The 19,020-nt window shown below is 42.5% G+C and overlaps 1 protein-coding gene across 1 annotated transcript; it reads left to right on the plus strand.

The window, feature by feature from the left end:
* The first annotated feature begins 5,091 nt into the window (after positions 1–5,091).
* Positions 5,092–6,027, plus strand: LOC119338581. Its single transcript, XM_037610891.1, has one exon. It carries the CDS (start codon positions 5,092–5,094, stop codon positions 6,025–6,027), a length of 936 nt encoding a protein of 311 aa, XP_037466788.1.
* The last annotated feature ends 12,993 nt before the right edge of the window (positions 6,028–19,020 follow it).

Raw genomic sequence — 19,020 nt, forward strand, 5'->3', positions numbered from 1 at the left:
TCTTGGGTCAATAGTTGGGTTAGCCTGGCTCCCTTGTTTTGGTACCTTACATTCCATTATATCGGCTAAGGTGGCGCAGGGAGAACTACTGCGATTGTGTCCCGGTTCTTCCGGACGAGCACCTCAGTAGAGAAAGCCGATAACTGACCGTCATGATGTGGCGAGAGCTGGTCGCTGTTTGCGAGGTAGTAAAATCCCTAAAGATTTTTTCCGCTTAAGGCGAGGAATCGGCCTTGCCCGATTTAGGAGTGTATAATGCCCCAATTCGGCTTTCCGAATACTAGGGGCTTCGCCGAAATTTAAAATTATAGACTTCTATGGCCAAGTGAGAGTTATAAAGCCGAATAGTCCGATTGCCTGGTTCGCTGTGCTAAACACCTCCTTAAAGGACCAAGAATTTGGATAAAGAGTGTTTAGGTTTTCCACGAACACCCCAGTACTAGTTACAAGGGGGCGGAAGCCGACGACTGGCCTACTTTCAGATTTTTATAAACGGACGCAGAGAAGGTAATATTTTAAATCAAACAAAGCGTTATATAGTGCAATCAAACTCGTCCTCATATTATACAGACGACATGAGTACATTTACTCAAAATAATGTTCTTAGGACATTCATTCGCCACAAGCCGAGCGCCTTTCATAACGCCACTATAATACATCTCGGGGTAGCGATGCTCCTTGCCCTTCGGGGGTCCATCCTCCATGAGCTTCTCAGCATCCAGTTTGCCCCAATGCATCTTCGCGCGGGCAAAGGCCCGTCGGGCACCCTCAATACATACGGACTGCTTGATAACTTCTAGCCGTGGACAGGCATGCACCATCCGCTTCACCAGTCCAAAGTAGCTGACGGGCAGGGGCTCGCCAGGCCACATCCGGACTATGAGGTCCTTCATGGCCTGTTCGGCCGCATTGTGGAGTTCGACCAGCTGCTTCAGTTGGTCACTCAGAGGCATCGGGTGTTCAGCCCCAGTATATTGGGACCAGAACAACTTCTCCGTAGAGCTCCCCTCTTCAGCGCGATAGAACTTCGTGGCATCCGAAATGCTGCGTGGCAGATCTGTGAATGCCCCTGGAGAGCTCCAGATTCGTGTAAGTAAAAGAAATGACTCCTCCACATGCTTGCTTTGCATAAAGAATGCCTTACCCTCCGCTATCTTCTTGGCCGCGTGGATTTCCTGGAGGGCCTTTTGGGCTTCGGCTTTGGCGTCGTCCGCGCTCTGGAGGGCCTTCGCAAGGTCAGACACTTGAGTCTTGTAGTCATGCTCCAGGGTGTCGAATTTCTTGCCGAGCTCTTGGAGCTCCTGCTGTACCTCTCCCACCCGAGCATCTTGCTTCTCTCGCTCGGTGCGCTCCGTATCCGCCTTGGCTTCGGCCGCGGACAACGCTTCCTTCAGGGCCGCCACTTCGGTCGCGGTCCCTATCAAAAGCCATGATGCTTTTTATTAGCATCACCAACTTTTTATCCTCTATACAACATATGGACGGGGTTTCTCTTACCTTTGTTCGCCTCGAGCTGCTTATTCACGAGGCCGAGCTCTTCTTCGGCCTGCCCCAGTTCGCGCTTGAGTCCGGCAACCTCAGCCGTGTGCGCAGCGGCGGTCAGCAGCAGTGCCTGTTTGATTCATATAGACAAATACCATTAGCTTCCTGTGGTTTTTTAGTTGACCCTCCGTTTGGCTTTTCTTTCCGAACAGCAACCAGAGTATCAGGGGCTACTGTCGATCGGGTGAAATTTCCTCACACTTTATTTACCTCAAAGTCTGTTAGCAGGCTGGTGCAGGCTTCGGTCAATCCGCTCTTGGCAGACCGAACCTTCTCAATCACCATACCCATAAGTGTACGGTGTTCATCCTCAATGGAAGCACCTCGAAGCACTTCCAACAAATTATCCGATGCCTCCGGCTGGGCGGAGGTCATCGGCATGACCGGCTCCCCCTCCTTCACGAGGGACTGCTTACCGGAATCCGGAACCTTTGTAGGCTCCAACGAAGTAACCGGCTGGGAGCCAGACTTGTTGTGGCTCCCGTCAGCATAATCCATGGGGTTCTCATCCCCCATGTGTCCGGCGCCCGAGATTTTGCCTTGGGGCATCTCTGGAACCATCACCTCCTACTCTGGCATCCTCCAGGACAACACCTCAGTGTCATCCACAGGTTGTGGGGAGGTTGCCATCGGGAGCAAATTCATCTCCGACTCGTTTAGAGACTCCTCCGAAGAGGACTCCTCGAGATCGGACCCGGCCGGACTGCATAAACGTGTTCGGCGTCATTACAAACCATGAGGTCAAAGTCGCACGGAAAATATTATGGAATGCCGATACTTACGACCTCTCCCGGGGCTTACTCCTGGGCAGCCACTCCTCATCGCTGAAAGCGGCGGTAGTGGAGTGATTGGGAAGGGACGCTTTTCCCTTCTTCAATGTCCCGGCCTCCCCCGACGGGGCGGCCTTCCTTTTCTTCTCCTCCCTAGCACGGGGAGGAGGCATTTCTTCATGTTCTCCCCCGTCTTTGGGGGGAGAATCTTACTCGTCGTCTTCGGATGACGACTCTATCACAGCCTTGTGCCGGAGACCTTTTCTGGTCCCCATGGCCACCTTCTTGGACCCTTCGGCTCCCTCAGTTGAGGCGGCCTTCTTCTTCCTCTCCTCCCCTTCGTGGGAGGAGTGCGCCTCGTCATCTTGTGGTGAGGCATCTGGTGCGGCTTCGCGCCGGAGACCCTTCCGGGTCCCTGCGACCTTCTTTTCGGCCTTTTTCTCTGGCACCTTGTAAGGCACCGGAACCAGCATCTCCGCTTGGAGTGCGCTTACTGGGTCCTCAGGCAATGGAGCCGGACAGTTAATCCGCTCCGCCATCTCCACCCAATCCTGTTCGGTCAGTATAGTGACCTGAGAATCCTCCCACGAATGTACCAGGAAGGAAACATCTTATAATAACCAGAGGACTTACCGGACTGGCGAGGCGGCTTGCGTTGAGCCCCCGGTCCTCGGAAAGGGGAGGAGGAACTTCGCCGGTCTTGAACAACACCTTCCAGATTTCTTTGTGCGTTGTGCCAAAGAGCTCTAGCAGCATCTGGTGTTCGGCCGGGTCGAACTCCCACATATCAAATGCCCGTCTTTGAAACAGGAGAATCCGGCGAATGAGCATGACCTGGACCATGTTGACAAGCTTGATCTTCTTGTCCCTCATACTTCTGATGCAGGTCTCGAGTCCGGTCAGCTCCATGGGTTCGTCCCAGGCCAGGCCCTTCTTCTCCCAAGAAGTGAGCCGCGTGGGGATTTCGGATCTGAATTTGGGGGCCGCCACCCAGTTGGCGTCGTGCAGCTCGGTGATGTAGAACCACCCTGATTGCCACCCCTTTACGGTCTCCATGAAGGAGCCGTTAGGCCATGTGACGTTGGGCATCTTGCCGACCATGGCGCCTCCGCACTCCGCCTGTTGGCTGCTCACGATCTTCGGCTTCACGCAGAAGATCTTCAACCACAGGCCGAAGTGAGGCTTGATGCGGAGGAAGGCCTCGCACACGACGATGAACCCCGAGATGTTGAGGATGAAATTCGGGGCCAGATCATGAAAATCTAGCCCGTAGTAGTACATGAGCCCGCGGACAAACGGGTGCAGTGGAAATCCTAGTCCGCGGACAAAATGAGGGAGAAATACTACTCTCTCCCGAGACTTCGGAGTGGGGGTAATCTGTCCCTCTGTTGGAAGCCTGTGCGTGATATTCTCGGCCAGGTATCCGGCCTCCCAAAGCTTGGTGATGTTCTCCTCTGTTACAGAGGAGGCCATCCACTTGCCTCCTGCTCCGGACATGATGCGATCCTACGGAGAAGGTGAGAACTTGGGCGCTGGAGCTCGAGGGTGCGAGAACGGATGAGCAAAGGAGGAAGAAGGCGTGGGTAAAAACGAGAGATCTATGTCCCTTTATAAAGGCAATATAGAATGTGCGCCTCCCCACTTGCCTCTCGAAATCTCTTATTTTTCCAAGCGCCTCGATTGATGGCGCTGGTTGGGTTACCCATACCCGTATTGATGGGGATCCCGTGATATGGGGACACGATCTCTGCTTTGACAAGACGTGCCAATGAAACCGCCTCGTGATGTGTGCGGAAGCAGGTTGTAGAAAACGGTTCGAATAAATACCGGACCGAGGTGTGATGTCACTTTTTGAAGAATTGTCAGCAGATTAGATTCATGGGCTATTATTCTCTCTACGGTGGTATATGGAATTTATCTTGCAGAGCCAGACACGGTCCTTGTGTTCGGAATTTATCTTGGAGTATTCGGAGATGGAACACGCCTCGCAATGCCGAAGACAATCTACACGCCGGACTCATCGTCATTGAAGCCTGGTTCAGGGGCTACTGAGGGAGTCCTGGATAAGGGGGTATCCGGTCAGCCGGACTGTTGGACTATGAAGATACAAGACAGAAGACTTCGTCCCGTGTCCGGATAGGACTCTCCTTGGCGTGGAAGGCAAGCTTGGTGATTCGGATGTAGATCTCCTCCTCTGTAAACCGACTCTATGTAACCCTAGCCCCTCCGGTGTCTATATAAACCGGAGGGTTTAGTCCGTAGAACAACAACAATCATACCATAGGCTAGCTTCTAGGGTTTAGCCTCTCTGATCTCGTGGTAGATCAACTCTTGTAATACTCATATCATCAAGATCAATCAAGCAGGAAGTAGGGTATTACCTCCATCGAGAGGGCTCGAACCTGGGTAAACATCGTGTCCCCAGCCTCCTGCTACCATTAGCCTTAGACGCACAGTTCGGGACCCCTACCCGAGATCCGGCGGGTTTGACAACGACAGCTGCCGCCAGATGCATTCGCAAGGAATAGCAGGAGACAAAGGTAAATCTCAAGATTAATTTCTCTTAGCCCTCAATCTTAATCTAGTGATTAATCTATATTCTTCTTTTTACAACAGTACTGTTCTTGGAGTAGAGTTCGATCTGTTGTTGCTGACTTGGTCCTGGATTTCTTGTTTCCTTGATGATTGCATTTGGATAGTTGCAGCCTGAAGAATACAGATTTTCACTGATTTATTGCAACCTTCAGCCTCAAGTGCCTTCAATCCTTTTCTTGCAAACATGCTTCCCAAAAAACATTTATCTGGTTTCCAGAAAAGAACAAAGAGGAAAAGAATAGATAAGTTTATTGGAACTCAGAAGGGAGCTATGCGTAAATTTGCTGTGAGGAGGGACACTGCTGATAATCTTGATGAATTAGATGGCATTGGTGCTGAAGAACAACAACCTGTTGAGAATGAGACCACAATTGAGGAAAACAATGCCCATGAGACTCCTATAAATTTGAGTGGCCGTGAGAATCCTACAAGTGTTGATGAACAAGGATCTTCTCGTTTTGATATCTATGACCCTAGGAACTGGGACGCTCTTGACAATAAAGCAAGAGATATTCTGATTGAAAAAGGGCCTACAAGGGAATACAATCTTGTATTCAAAACGGATAATATTGGAAGACATTTTTCGTATGCTTACTACTCAAGAAAGCTTAGTAATGGGGAGGTCAGTGATCGGAAGTGGTTGGTGTACTCTAAACATGTGAATAAAGTTTACTGTTTTTGCTGCAAATTGTTCAAGTCTGAAAGTAGCAAAAGTTTACTAGCATCTGAAGGACTAATGGACTGGAAGCATCTAAGTGAGAAGCTCAAACTTCATGAGAATAGTATTGAGCATATCACTAACATGAATACTTGGAATGAGGTAAGACCGAGGCTAAGTAAAAATGTGACAATTGATAAAGATATGCAACAAGAAATTGCAAAGGAGAAAGAGCGATGGAGACAAGTTCTGATTAGAATTGTTGTTGCAGTGAAGTTTCTTGCCAAGCATAATTTGGCTTTTCAAGGATCAAATGAGAAACTATACCAAGTTAGCAATGGAAACTTTTTGGGAGTAATTGAAATGATAGCAGAATTTGACCCAGTTATGCAAGATCATCTTAGGCACATTCAAAATAGTGAAATTCACTATCATTATCTTGGGCATAAGATTCAGAAATGAGTTAATTATCCTTCTTGCTCAAAGTGTGAAAGATTCTATCTTAAAGGTAATTAAGGATGCCAAGTATTTTTCTGTTATTCTTAATTGTACCCTTGATGTGAGCCATCAAGAACAATTGACTCTAATTATGACATGTATAAACATGTCAAGTGCCACTACAAAAATAATTGAGTATTTTCTAGAGTTCCTAAAGGTGGATGATACATTAGGACTTGGACTTTATAAAGAGTTAATAACTGCACTTGGGTTGCTTGGTTTGAATGTTAATGATGTTAGAGGTCAAGGATATGATAATGGTTCAAACATGAAGGGAAAACACCAAGGTGTCCAGAAGAGGTTACTTGAAATAAATTCGAGAGCATTGTACATGCCATGTGCCTGTCACAGCCTGAATCTTGCTCTATGCGATATGGCAAAATCTTGCAGCAAAGCTATTACTTTCTTTGGAGTTGTGAAACCAGCGCCGATCCTCGAGTTTCGGAGGCCCCAGGGCGAACTCAAATAAATGGGCCCAGTGGCGACATTGGAGGAAAAAAATGATCCCATACATTGATAGAAAAAACATCTTGCAAAGCTATAATAAACAATGGTAATTTTCCTTGGTAAATAATACTCCAGGTCATAGATAACAACATCATACTTCAAGTCTAAATCAAATATCAAAGAAGTTACAGAGCATAACGAAAAGTAAATCATATGCTAACGAACCTCCAAACCTCCAGTAATCATTAGAAACAACTCCTTCATGCATTTTTTGATGCAAAATCATTAACGACAGTATCGAGATCAATGTTATCCAACACATCCTTCTCAATACAACATATTGCCAATCCATTCAATCTTTCTTGCGACATAGTTGACCTCAAATAATTTTTCAACAACTTCAATTTTGAAAAACTTCGTTCAGCTGATGCTACCGTCACAGGCACAGTTAAGAGAATTCGGTAAGCAATTGACACATTTGGATAGCAATCTGCAGCTCTAACAAACTCAAATATCTGATCTGCTGACATGAGTGTATTTGGCAATGTCATTTGCAACACTTTCAGTTCAGAAACAAAATCATTCAAGTCAACATCTGTTGAGCTGTCATGAGAAAAAGTCTTTGCAAAATTAGCACAACATCTTCTCAGGTCATTATCATCCAAGGATTTCAATTTTTTAGAGTTGAATAAGAAGCCAAATATACTCCCAAATGACATAATCTCATCAAATCTGGTGTTCAGGGAATTAATTGCAACATCTATCATCACCAGAAAGTATTTAACTCGAAATGATTCCTCTGCAACTGCTTGCGCTTCTTCCATTTGATTATTTTCTTCGCTGCCATTAGTTTCATCAAAGTGCTTTTTTCTGATAACATGACGTTTTACAGGAAATACAGGGTCTATATCCATGTCAGATGCAATAAATTTTGCAATGTTCACTCTGGATGTAAAGCCGTCATTTATATACTTCTTAAAAAATGAGATGGCACCTTCAATTTGCTTAAGGGTAACATCAATGCACATAAACTCAGACTGCAACTTCTTACTGACCATGTTGATAGTAAATAAAATATCGTGCCAAATGACCATGCCAATTAAGAATTCAAAATTTCCAAGTGCAGTAACCAAAGATTTTGCATCACTCTTAGTTTTGGGGTCATCATTAGAAGTTCTCTGCAACTCTAATAGAGCTTTTCTTAACTGAGCAACTTGATATCTAATAGCTTGAACACTCTTTATCCGACTCTCCCAGCAAGTATTATAGAGAGATTTAACTATAAGGTTTGGAACATTATCAAGCAATACCTGCCATCTTTTAGTAGAGCCTGAAAACAATATGTAGATCCGTTGCACAACTCCAAAGAAAGTAATAGCTTTGCTGCAAGATTTTGCCTTATCGCAAAGAGTAAGATTCAAGCTGTGACAGGTACATGGCGTGTACAATGCTCTCGGATTTATTTCAAGTAACCTCTTATGGACACCTTGGTGTTTTCCCTTCATGTTTGAACCATTATCATATCCTTGACCTCTAACATCATTAACATTCAAACCAAGCAACCCAAGTGCAGTTATTAACTCTTTATAAAGTCCAAGTCCTCATGTATCATCCACCTTCAGGAACTCTAGAAAATACTCATTTATTTTTGTAGTGGCACTTGACATGTTTACACATCTCACAATTAGAGTCAATTGTTCTTAATGGCTCACATCAGGGGTACAATCAAGAATAACAGAAAAATACTTGGCATCATTAATTACCTTTAAGATAGAATCTTTCACACTCTGAGCAAGAAGGCTAATTAACTCATTCTGAATCTTATGCCCAAGATAATGATAGTGAATTTCACTATTTTGAATGTGCCTATGATGATCTTGCATAACTGGGTCAAATTCTGCTATCATTTCAATTACTCCCAAAAAGTTTCCATTGCTAACTTGGTATAGTTTCTCATTTGATCCTCGAAAAGCCAAATTATGCTTGGCAAGAAACTTTACTCCAGCAACAATTCTAATCAAAACTTGTCTCCATCGCTCTTTCTCCTTTGCAATTTGTTGCTGCATATCTTTATCAATTGTCACATTTTTACTTAGCCTCGGTCTTACCTCATTCCAAGTATTCATGTTAGTGATATGCTCAACACCATTCTCATGTAGTTTGAGCTTCTCACTTAGATGCTTCCAGTCCATTAGTCCTTCAAATGCTAGTAAACTTTTGCTACTTTCAGACTTGAACAATTGGCAGCAAAAACAGTAAACTTTATTCACATGTTTAGAGTACACCAACCACTTCCGATCACTGACCTCCCCATTACTAAGCTTTCTTGAGTAGTAAGCGTACGAAAAATGTCTTCCAATATTATCCGTTTTGAATACAAGATTTATTCCCTTGTAGGCCCTTTTTCAATCAGAATATCTCTTGCTTTATTGTCAAGAGCGTCCCAGTTTCTAGGGTCATAGATATCAAAAGGAGAAGATCCTTGTTCATCAACACTTGTAGGATTCTCACGGCCACTCAAATTTATAGGAGTCTCATGGGCATTGTTTTCCTCAATTGTGGTCTCATTCTCAGCAGGTTGTTGTTCTTCAACACCGTTGCCATCTAATTCGTCAAGATTATCAGCAGTGTCACTCCTCACAGCAAATTTACGCATAGCTCCCTTCTAAGTTCCAGTAAACTTATCTATTCTTTTCCTCTTTGTTCTTTTCTGGAAACCAGATAAATGTTTTTTGGGCAACATGTTTGCAAGAAAAGGATTGAAGGCACTTGAGGCTCTAAATTGCAATAAATCAGTGAAAATCTGTGTTCTTCAGGCTGCAACTATCCAAATTCAATCATCAAGGAAACAAGAAATCTAGGACCAAGTCGGCAACAATAGATCGAACTCTACTCCAAGAACACTACTGTTGTAAAAAGAAGAATATAGATTGATCACTAGATTAAGATTGAGGGCTAAGAGAAATTAATCTTGAGATTTACCTTTGTCTCCTGCTATTCCTTGCGAATGCATTTGGCGGCAGCCGCTATCGAAGACTCGCAGTTGCCCGGTCGGCCGATCTGTGAAGGAGAACAGGCGAGAAAATGAACCGGCATTCAGATTGAGGAGGAGGAGAGTCGCTCGCCTCTGTGCCCCTTGGCGAGAAAACGAACAGGCTAGAAAACGAACTGGCGTGACTTCAGGCCTCTTGGTTGTTGGGCTTCTATTGGAGATGGGCCTCCCTGCGACCCTGCTTACAACCCCTTACTTTTTTATTTGCACCAATCATCAGGGCTTATATATATACATTGTACCCTACAGGTTGGGCCCCCTAATTTTACTAGGCCCCGGGCCGTCGCCCCTGCTGCCCTGGCCCAGGGCCGGCCCTGTGTGCAATGGATCTACATATTGTTTTCAGGCTCTACTAAAAGATGGCAGGTATTGCTTGATAATGTTCCAAACCTTATAGCTAAATCTCTCTATGATACTCGTTGGGATAGTCGGATAAAGAGTGTTCAAGCTATTAGATATCAAGTGCCTCAGTTAAGAAAAGCTATATTGGAGTTGCAGAGAACTTCTAATGATGACCCCAAAACTAAGAGTGATGCAAAATCTTTGGTTACTGCACTTGGAAATTTTGAATTCTTAGTTGGCATGGTCATTTGGCACGATATTTTATTTACTATCAAAATGGTCAGTAAGAAGTTGCAGTCTGAGTTTATGTACATTGATGTTACCCTTAAGCAAATTGAAGGTGCCATCTCATTTTTTTAAGAAGTACCGAAATGACGGCTTTACATCCAGTGTGAACATTGCAAAATCTATTGCATCTGACATGGATATAGACCCTGTATTTCCTGTAAAATGTCATGTTATCAGAAAAAAGCACTTTGATGAAACTAATGGCAGCAAAGAAAATAATCAAATGGAAGAAGCGCAAGCAGTTGCAGAGGAATCATTTCAAGTAAAATACTTCCTGGTGATGATAGATGTTGCAATTAATTCCCTGACCACCAGATTTGATGATCTTATGTCATTTGGGAGTATATTTGGCTTCTTATTCAACTCTAAAAAATTGAAATCCTTGGATGATAATGACCTGAGAAGATGTTGCGCTAATTTTGCAAAGACTTTTTCTCATGACAACTCAGCAGATGTTAACTTGGATGATTTTGTTTCTGAACTGAAAGTGTTGCAAATGACATTGCCAAATACAGTCAGGTCAGCAGATCAGATATTTGAGTTTGTTAGAGCTGCAGATTGCTATCCAAACGTGTCAACTGCTTACCGAATTCTCTTAACTATGCATGTGACGGTAGCATCAGGTGAACGAAGTTTTTTAAAATTGAAGTTGTTGAAAAATTATTTGAGGTCAACTATGTCGCAAGAAAGATTGAATGGATTGGCAATATGTTGTATTGAGAAGGATGTGTTGGATAACATTGATCTTGATACTGTCGTTAATGATTTTGCATCAAAAAATGCACGAAGGAGCCGTTTCTCATGATTACTGGAGGCTTGGAGGTTCGTTAGCATATGATTTACTTTTCGTTATGCTCTGTAACTTCTATGATATTTGATTTAGACCTGAAGTATGACGTTGTTATCTATACCTCGAGTATTATTTACCAAGGAAAATTACCACTGTTTATTATATCTTTGCAAGAATTTTTTCTATCAATGTATGTGATCATTTTTTTCCTCCAATGTCGCCACTCAGCCAATTCATTTGAGTTCGCCCCGGGGCCTCTGAAACTCGAGGACCGGTGTTGTTCCTAGTTACAGCGTTGCGCTACTAGCTACTAAGTAATCGTTGAGTTCGTGTCACAATACTAGAGTGTGACCAAGTTGAAGTAAAAGAGTGGGGTTTCAACTGGCTTTTCGGATTTTATGTTTTTTCTTGTTTTCACCGGGTTTAGTTCATTTCTTTCTCTGATTTCAAGTTTTTCCTTTCCTTTCCACTTTCTTGTTTTTCTTTGATTTTCTCTGTTTATTTCTTGGTTTTCAATAACTTTTTCTTTTATTTTCTTTCATTTTCTTAGGTTTTGTTTTCCCCCTCGTTTTTCTTTAGTTTTTCCTTGGATTTTCATTGTTTTTCTATACACATTTTTTGTATGTATCTAATACACATTTAACATTTTTCAAATACAAGTTTAACATCTTTTGAATACATGGTCAATATTTTTACTTTAAACACTTAATATTTTTCAGATACTCGTTCAACTTTTTCTTTCTACTGCTGGATTAACATTTTTATATGCATGATCAGTTGTTTCTATCATTTTCTAATACATCGCTAACATTTTCTCTATAAACCTTTAACAATTTTTAAATAATTGTTCAACATTTTTGCTTAATTAACACTTTTATACAAAAGATTCAATTTTAATCATTTTCTTAATACATGATCAAAAAATTATATACACATTCATTATTATTCAAATGCTTGATTAAAAAAGTTAAATCCTTGTTCAACATGTTTTTATATGCTTGATTAACATTTTTATATACATGATCATTTTTCCATTATTTTTTAATACATGGTCTTCAGATACACATTTAACATTTTCTAAATGCTTGACAAATATTTTTGAAATAATTTTTCAACATTTTTCAAATGCTTGATTATCTTTTTAAAATATATTTTTGTATACATGATAAATATTTTCTCTCTCCACATGTATCATTTTTTCAAATACTTGGTTAATATTTTGTGTCGAGTGTTTTCCTTAATATATATATTTCGAATATTTGAATGTGTATAAAAAGTAAAAAAAACAAAAAACGAAAACAACAACCGTGAGTAAAAAACAGAAAAAACAACAAGGCTTGGACATCATGTGCGCATGGGCAGGCATTTTACAGGGTAATTTGCCAACCGGCTCACACACCCCTCCAAACTGAGCCGGCCCAGTTAATCCTTTTTCACTTTTCTTTTTAAACTTCAAAATAAAATACAAGTGCTAGGAGTTGAGGAAAACCCTATTTGCAGCTCTAAGCGGTAAACAATCGTGGTACACCGAGCGCTCGGTGGGTGGGCCGGCCTGTTAGCGTTACAACCATACTGGTTTTGGGAACCTTCTATGGATATTCCCAGCCGATTTTTTTTCTCGTTTTGCGAACATTTTAGAAGGTCCTGAACCGGTTTTTCTTATTTATATTTATTTTTCGTTTTTACTTTTGATTAATCTTTCCTTTTTCATCTTTTCTCTAGCTTTTTTCTGTCTGTTTTTTATTTTCTTCTTTCTTGCTCTTTTCTTTTTGAGTTTTTTTCTATTTTTAATGAATGTTTCAGAAATTTAAAAAACATCGAAAATTTCAAATTTTGTATGATTTTTCAGAAAATGTTCCTGATTTTTAATTTTTGTACAGAAACTTCGAAAAAGATTAGAATTTGAATAGTTGATCGATTGTTTTCAAAAAATGTTCCAAAATTCAAAAAGTGTTTGTCTTTCTAAATTTTTGTTCACAAACTAAAAAAATGTTTAGTTTAAGAATATGTTTCCATTTTCCAAATTTGTTCAAAAATGCATAAAAATCATGTTTTAAAACTTGTTCTTAAATTAAAAAAATCATGTTCTTAATTTTTTTTCGCATAATCAAAAAAATCTAGGAATTTTAGAAAATATTCCTATTTTTCAAATTTGTTCACAAATTAAGATATGTTTTTGAATTTCAGAAAATGTTCCAGTTTCCAAAATGTGTTTAAAAATTTAGAAAATGTTCCGGTTTTTAAAAATGTTTCTGTTTGTAAAAAATTCTTTTTCCAAGTTCAAAATTATTTGTGTTTCATGAAACACTCAGGGTTTTTTCAAAAAAAAAATGCGTTAGAAATTCTAAATATACGTCGGATCAGGGCGTATGTTGCTTCTTAAAGGTTTTCGTTGATCTGTGTTCAATATCCTTCTGTAGCTCAGTCGGTAGTTGCTGCCTATCCATTCCTTCATGGGTCAGCCCAGGCAGACACTCGCCTATGCAAAACTGTAACTGTTTGCCGCAAAATGCGGCGCATAGGAGCTCCCGTGAGTTGAACCTGAGACCTGTTGTTCATTTCAAATCGCTATAACCACTAAGATGCATACGTATTTACTTTTTCCTTCCTTTTTCTTCTTTCTTCTGGTTGCTGGTTGGTTTTCTAGGCGGTTGGTACTTGGTCATTTTTTCTCCAGTTTCTTTTCTTTTTTCTTTTGCTTTTTTTCAATGTGTGAGCTTTTAAAATATAAAAAATTTCTTCAAACTCTTGTATTTTTCTTGAAAACCGGCAAACCTTTTTACTAAAACGACGGACCTTTTCCAAATTTATGAATTTTTTTCATACTCGATGAACTTTTAAAAAAAATTGATGAGCTTTTTTGAAATTCAATGAACTTTTTTGAAAAGTTTGTGAACTTTTTTCAAATCGATGAACCTTCTTTAAAGTTGATGAACTTTTTAAAAATCGAAGAACCGTTTTAATAAATAATGAGTTCTTTTTCAAATTTATGAACCTTTTTCTTGATAATCAATGAACTTCTTTCAAAATTTCCAAACTCTTTTCAAATTTATATGTTTTGATGAACTTTTTAAAAAATCAACGGTTTAGCGGTAAATTAGTGAACCGGTTAATTGGGTGTGATGCAACCGATCGAGTGATGCTTGTGAGGGAGCGATCCTGGGCCGACCCATTATACCTCGACTTCGAGTGCCACAGAGTAAGTGGCACCGAGGGCACCGAACAGGAGCTCCCGCCTGGGCCGGCCCATATGGGGCTCCCCTTCATGCGAGGGTCCCCTCGAAGCGAGACATAATCACGTTATATGCGAGACACAACGGAATCACTAATTAAGGGGAGAAACTAGAATGGAATCTGCTCTTTAGGTGAGATCCTAGAATCTGCCCAAAAAATCGTATTTAAACAAAAATCAGCTCCAAACTCAATTTACAGTGATAGATACAAAAATGACAAATTCAACTTCGAATAGTGTTAGCTTTGGGTGATTAGTATTTTGGCACTATTCACATCTGATTTTTTTTCTACAAGTGTAGGTTAGGTTAGGAGCTGAAACTTTTTGAGGTCGTGCATCATATATGGATGTGTATCTTTAAATATTTTCAGAATTTTCAACATACTTTGTATTTTCAAAATAACTGATTTTCAGATTTTTTTTAACACGCATTACCTTTTCCAAAATAACCGATCTTACCTATCTCACCTAAAGCTAGATCCTATACTAGTTGCCCCCCTAATTAAGGAGTACTCTTTGCAAAGGTCTCTCCAACCTTCCCAAGTTGCAACAAGTGGCGCACTGCATCTGTGCTACTTATCAGACCCTGTGAGTTCTTCTTTTTCATAAATTCGTTTATTCAGAATGTTTTATTTTTTAAACCGTGGATCTAAATTCCAAACCGTTTTCACCATTTGATTTCTCGTGTCAAGATCTTCGAAACTATATTATATGTTGATAGGTTTTGATGAACTTTTTTCACGAAAAAAACCGTACGAAAAAACAAAAAACAAAAGAATTTTTTTTTCTCTTTTCGAAAGGCACAATTGTGCCTCTAGCAGAAGCAAATCTGTACCTCTAGCGGAAGCAAATACGTGCCCCTCGCAGGCGAAAAGGAAACGTGTTTTTCTCCTTAAGATGCACAGCTGCCCTCGCAGAAGCAAATCTATGCGTCTCACGGAAGAAAATAACATGTTGTTTTTTCATTTTTCTAGGCACAGTTGTGTCTCTTGTGGAAGCAAATTCGTGCCTACATAAGAAGTAAATTTGTGCCTCTCATAAAAATACGTGGTTTTCCTTTTCCAAGAGGCAAAGCTCACAGAAGCAATTTTGTGACTACCCCAAAAAGTAAATATGTTTCTCCCACGACCTCAACAAGAATTAAATATGTGCATCTCATGGAGAAAATGTGGATTTTCATAAAAAAAAGTCAAATTTTATTTGTCTAAAACAGAAGAAACCAAAAAGGCGAAAAAACAAAAAACATCTAAAGGCCAAAACACACAAAAATAATATAATCCAAAGAGAATGCGCCGCCCAGCATGTGACACGCGCTCTCAGCACACTAATAGCAACTGTTGCGCGGTCTCCTCAAGGAGTACTCTGATACATATAGGGCTTTGGGGTACTTTCCGCGTAAAAACCACAGGTGATGCAGCGCAATGCATGAAAACACAGTGAATTAGATAAGAGCATCTTCAACATGTGCGTGCGGCACGCTAAAATAAGTTTACAGCACCGAAATAGCAACCTTTTGCGCGCCGCAGAGCGCTGGCTCCAGTGGCCACTACAAAAATTTACGCGCGTGCCGCTCCAGCAGAAGCGCTAAAATTTAGCATGCGCGATGCTCATCCATACCTAAAAACAAGATTGTTCACACATAGATAGGCATAGGTAGATAAAAAAGATAAAAAAGAATAGCATAGATATTTCATAGCATAGATATAAAAATAGATAGAAAAAAAGATAGTCATATTTCAACTACTCGTCGTCCTCCTCCTCCTGCTCCTCCGACTCTGACTCGGTGATGTCTCCTCCAACGTCATAATGAAGGCGCCAATATATCGTTCATCGTTGGAGTCCCAGGTTGACGCTTCTCCAAGCTCGATGTTGAAGAGCGCGGCCGCCTTTCGCGTACGCCTGTCCTCGTGATAGGTGGCTCGCTCCGCCCTCCTCTCCGCCCTCCTTTGCGCGTAGAATTCACGCTCGTTGACGACGTCCTCCGGGAAGCGTTGGTGCCACAGCGCCATGGCCTCCTCGTCCATCTCAGCAATGCTGAGCCAGCGCTCCCGCCTCCGGTTGTCATGACGGTCCATGTCGGTGACAAGCTGCGGCGGAGGTGCGAGCTCCTGTGCCCGCTCCAGCGTCGCCACCTCAGGAAAGTTCATCTCCCTATGAGGCCGCCGGAGGTGCCACACATCCGTGTCATACGTGCGGGTGGCCTCGTGGGCGGTGTCGAATGTGCCGAGGCCAAGGCGCATCTCACCGGACCGGCCTCGGCGAAGAAGAAACCAGAGGGGCGCGCGCGGACGCCGTGGTAGCCCGAACTTCCCCGGCAGCGTGGCGGCATGATGGTGCGACTGTGGCAAGGCGAGAAAGAGCGACAGAGGACGCGTGGCGAGGCACACAGTGGTGGGAGGGGCGCTGAATTTGTAAAGCGCGCCGGACACCACGTGCCAAAACTAGCGTGCACCGGGCCGCTTTTTCGCATGAGGGCGATCTTTTCCGCTCATCGTAATCTCCCGCGTATATCTGGCCAAACGAGCCATTCTTTTGGGCCGTCTCGGCAGCACGGCGACACGGCACGCGACGGGCCAGGCCCGACACGGGCTAATCGTGCCGTGCCAGGCATGCAGCATGCTATGGGTCGTGCCTGGGCCGCCATCTCAGCCCGCGTGCCAGCCTGGCACGACACGACTACTCGCGGGCCGACACGTGGCATGGCATGACATGCGGCATGACCCGATAGGCCCGCCTCGATCATTGGGGGAGCGGGGGAGTCATCGACAGCTGAGTTGCTCGCTCGCTGCCTCGCTATCGTTGTGGGATGGTAGGACTGGGAGCGGGGGAAGGGAATCGACCGACTCGACAAGGAACAGGGGAGGGGTCAAGGGGAGCAGGCCAGCGGGGGCTGCGGGGCCCAGGCGCCCAGAGCCTTGATCGATGGGGGAGCGGGGGTCGACCGGTCGAGTACATAGCACATAGCGCATAGCCGTTGGGAGGGGTTTAGGGGGAGGTTTGGGTGGGTTTAGAGCAGTTTAGGAGTGGATTTGGGTATTTTTTTAAAGAAAATTCATATGTTCAAAAATTTGACCGTTAGAGGGTCAAATTTGTCCGAAAAATGACCAATTTTTTGCTATAAATAGGGCTGCCCAGCCCACATATTTCTCACACTCAAACATGGATGACCATGACAATACTAGCTTCCCACTCTCCGATTTCGGTCTTGGGGATATGGAGTATAATGTCTACCCTAGTAGCACTGATCCCACTACCATGCCCCCACCTGAGCAACATGCCTATACCATGCCCCCAACCCGAGCAACATGCCTATACCAATCATCCCACTCTCAAACCCAATACCAATCCCAGTACCGAAGCCGAAGGTCACACCAATTCGAGCAGTGGGACGGGTTCCTCCACCACCATGGGTGTAAAGCAAAGAGGTCGTCGTAGAACCTCCACGGTGTGGGAATTCGATGAAGAAATATCTGTGGTGGACAGTGTCCGGAAGGTGGTTGCAAGGTGCAAAAGGTGCAAGAAGGAGTATACCGGAGAAGCCAAGGCAGGAACCGACCACCTGAAGAGGCATGTGGAAAGCCACGCCAAGGCGGATGCAATGAGAGCATCAAGCTCGGCAGTTGTGCAAATGCAGCTCTCCTTCAACCCTGACGGTACGGTATGCAATTTCACTTACGATGCTAATGTTCGGCGAGAAGGTCTATGCCATCTTATTGCTTCTAATGATTTACCACTAGGTTTTGGTGAATCTGAAGGTTTCATAGAATATATTCAAACTTGTCATAAGCCTAATTATAGACAAACTACAAGTAGGGATATTGAAAAGCTATACAAAACTGGTAAAGAGAAAATAAAAGAAGAATTTTATACGTGCAATTTTTTAGTGTAGTTAACATCTGATATCTGGACTGGTCGGGCAAAGCAAGACTACATTAGTGTGGTAACTCATTATGTTAAGGAACATTGGCATCTACAAAAAAGAGTCATAGATTTGAATTAATTGATGTAGCACATAGTGGTCCAAACATTTTTGAAGTTGTACTCAAAGCTCTGAATGATTTTAATCTTGTCGAGAAGGTTTTCTCAATAACTTTGGATAATGCTTCGGCAAACACGAGTGCAATAAATACCCTAACTCCTATATTCTTCATATATGTTGCATCCTTTTTAATGCATCAATGTTGTGCTTGCCATATCATCAATCTTATTGCTAAAAGTGTGTTACATTTATGTGAACCACATGTTGAAGTCATACGCATTGCAATATCTTATTTTTTGCATTCAACTCAACGAATTACAAACTATAAGAGATATTGCCTTGCTATAGGGTGCGTTCCTCATAAGTATAATTCAGACACGCCTATTAGATGGAACTCTACATATTTGATGCTTAAGGCAGTTATCCGAGACAGAGTTCAGTTCAATGGTTTTATTAATGCAAATTATGGGGTTAAACCTCTAATTAGAGAAGAAACTTGGCATGTTATTACATCATTGACTGCATTTCTTGAGTTGTTCTATGATGCAACAGTTACTTTGTCTGGGTTTATTACCCGACATCTCCTTTGATGGTGCATACCCTGTTAGACATTGCTAGTCATCTGAAAGCATATGAAGGGGATGGATTGTTACTTAATGTTGTTGCTGACATGAAAATCAAGTATTTAAAATATTGGCAGCAAATTCCACTGTTGTATGCATTTGCATTTATCTTGGATCCTAGAGCTAAACTTGAAGGGTATCATAGTGCACTCAATGTACTATCTGCGTCCCTAAGTTTAGATTATACTGACGACTTCAATAAGG

Source organism: Triticum dicoccoides, chromosome 7B (assembly GCF_002162155.2).
Source record: "Triticum dicoccoides isolate Atlit2015 ecotype Zavitan chromosome 7B, WEW_v2.0, whole genome shotgun sequence".
Taxonomy (NCBI): Eukaryota; Viridiplantae; Streptophyta; class Magnoliopsida; order Poales; family Poaceae; genus Triticum; species Triticum dicoccoides.

Excerpts from the sequence above, each read along its gene's own strand:
- LOC119338581 (XM_037610891.1), top strand. The coding sequence starts at position 5,092 with ATGCTTCCCAAAAAACATTTATCTGGTTTCCAGAAAAGAACAAAGAGG.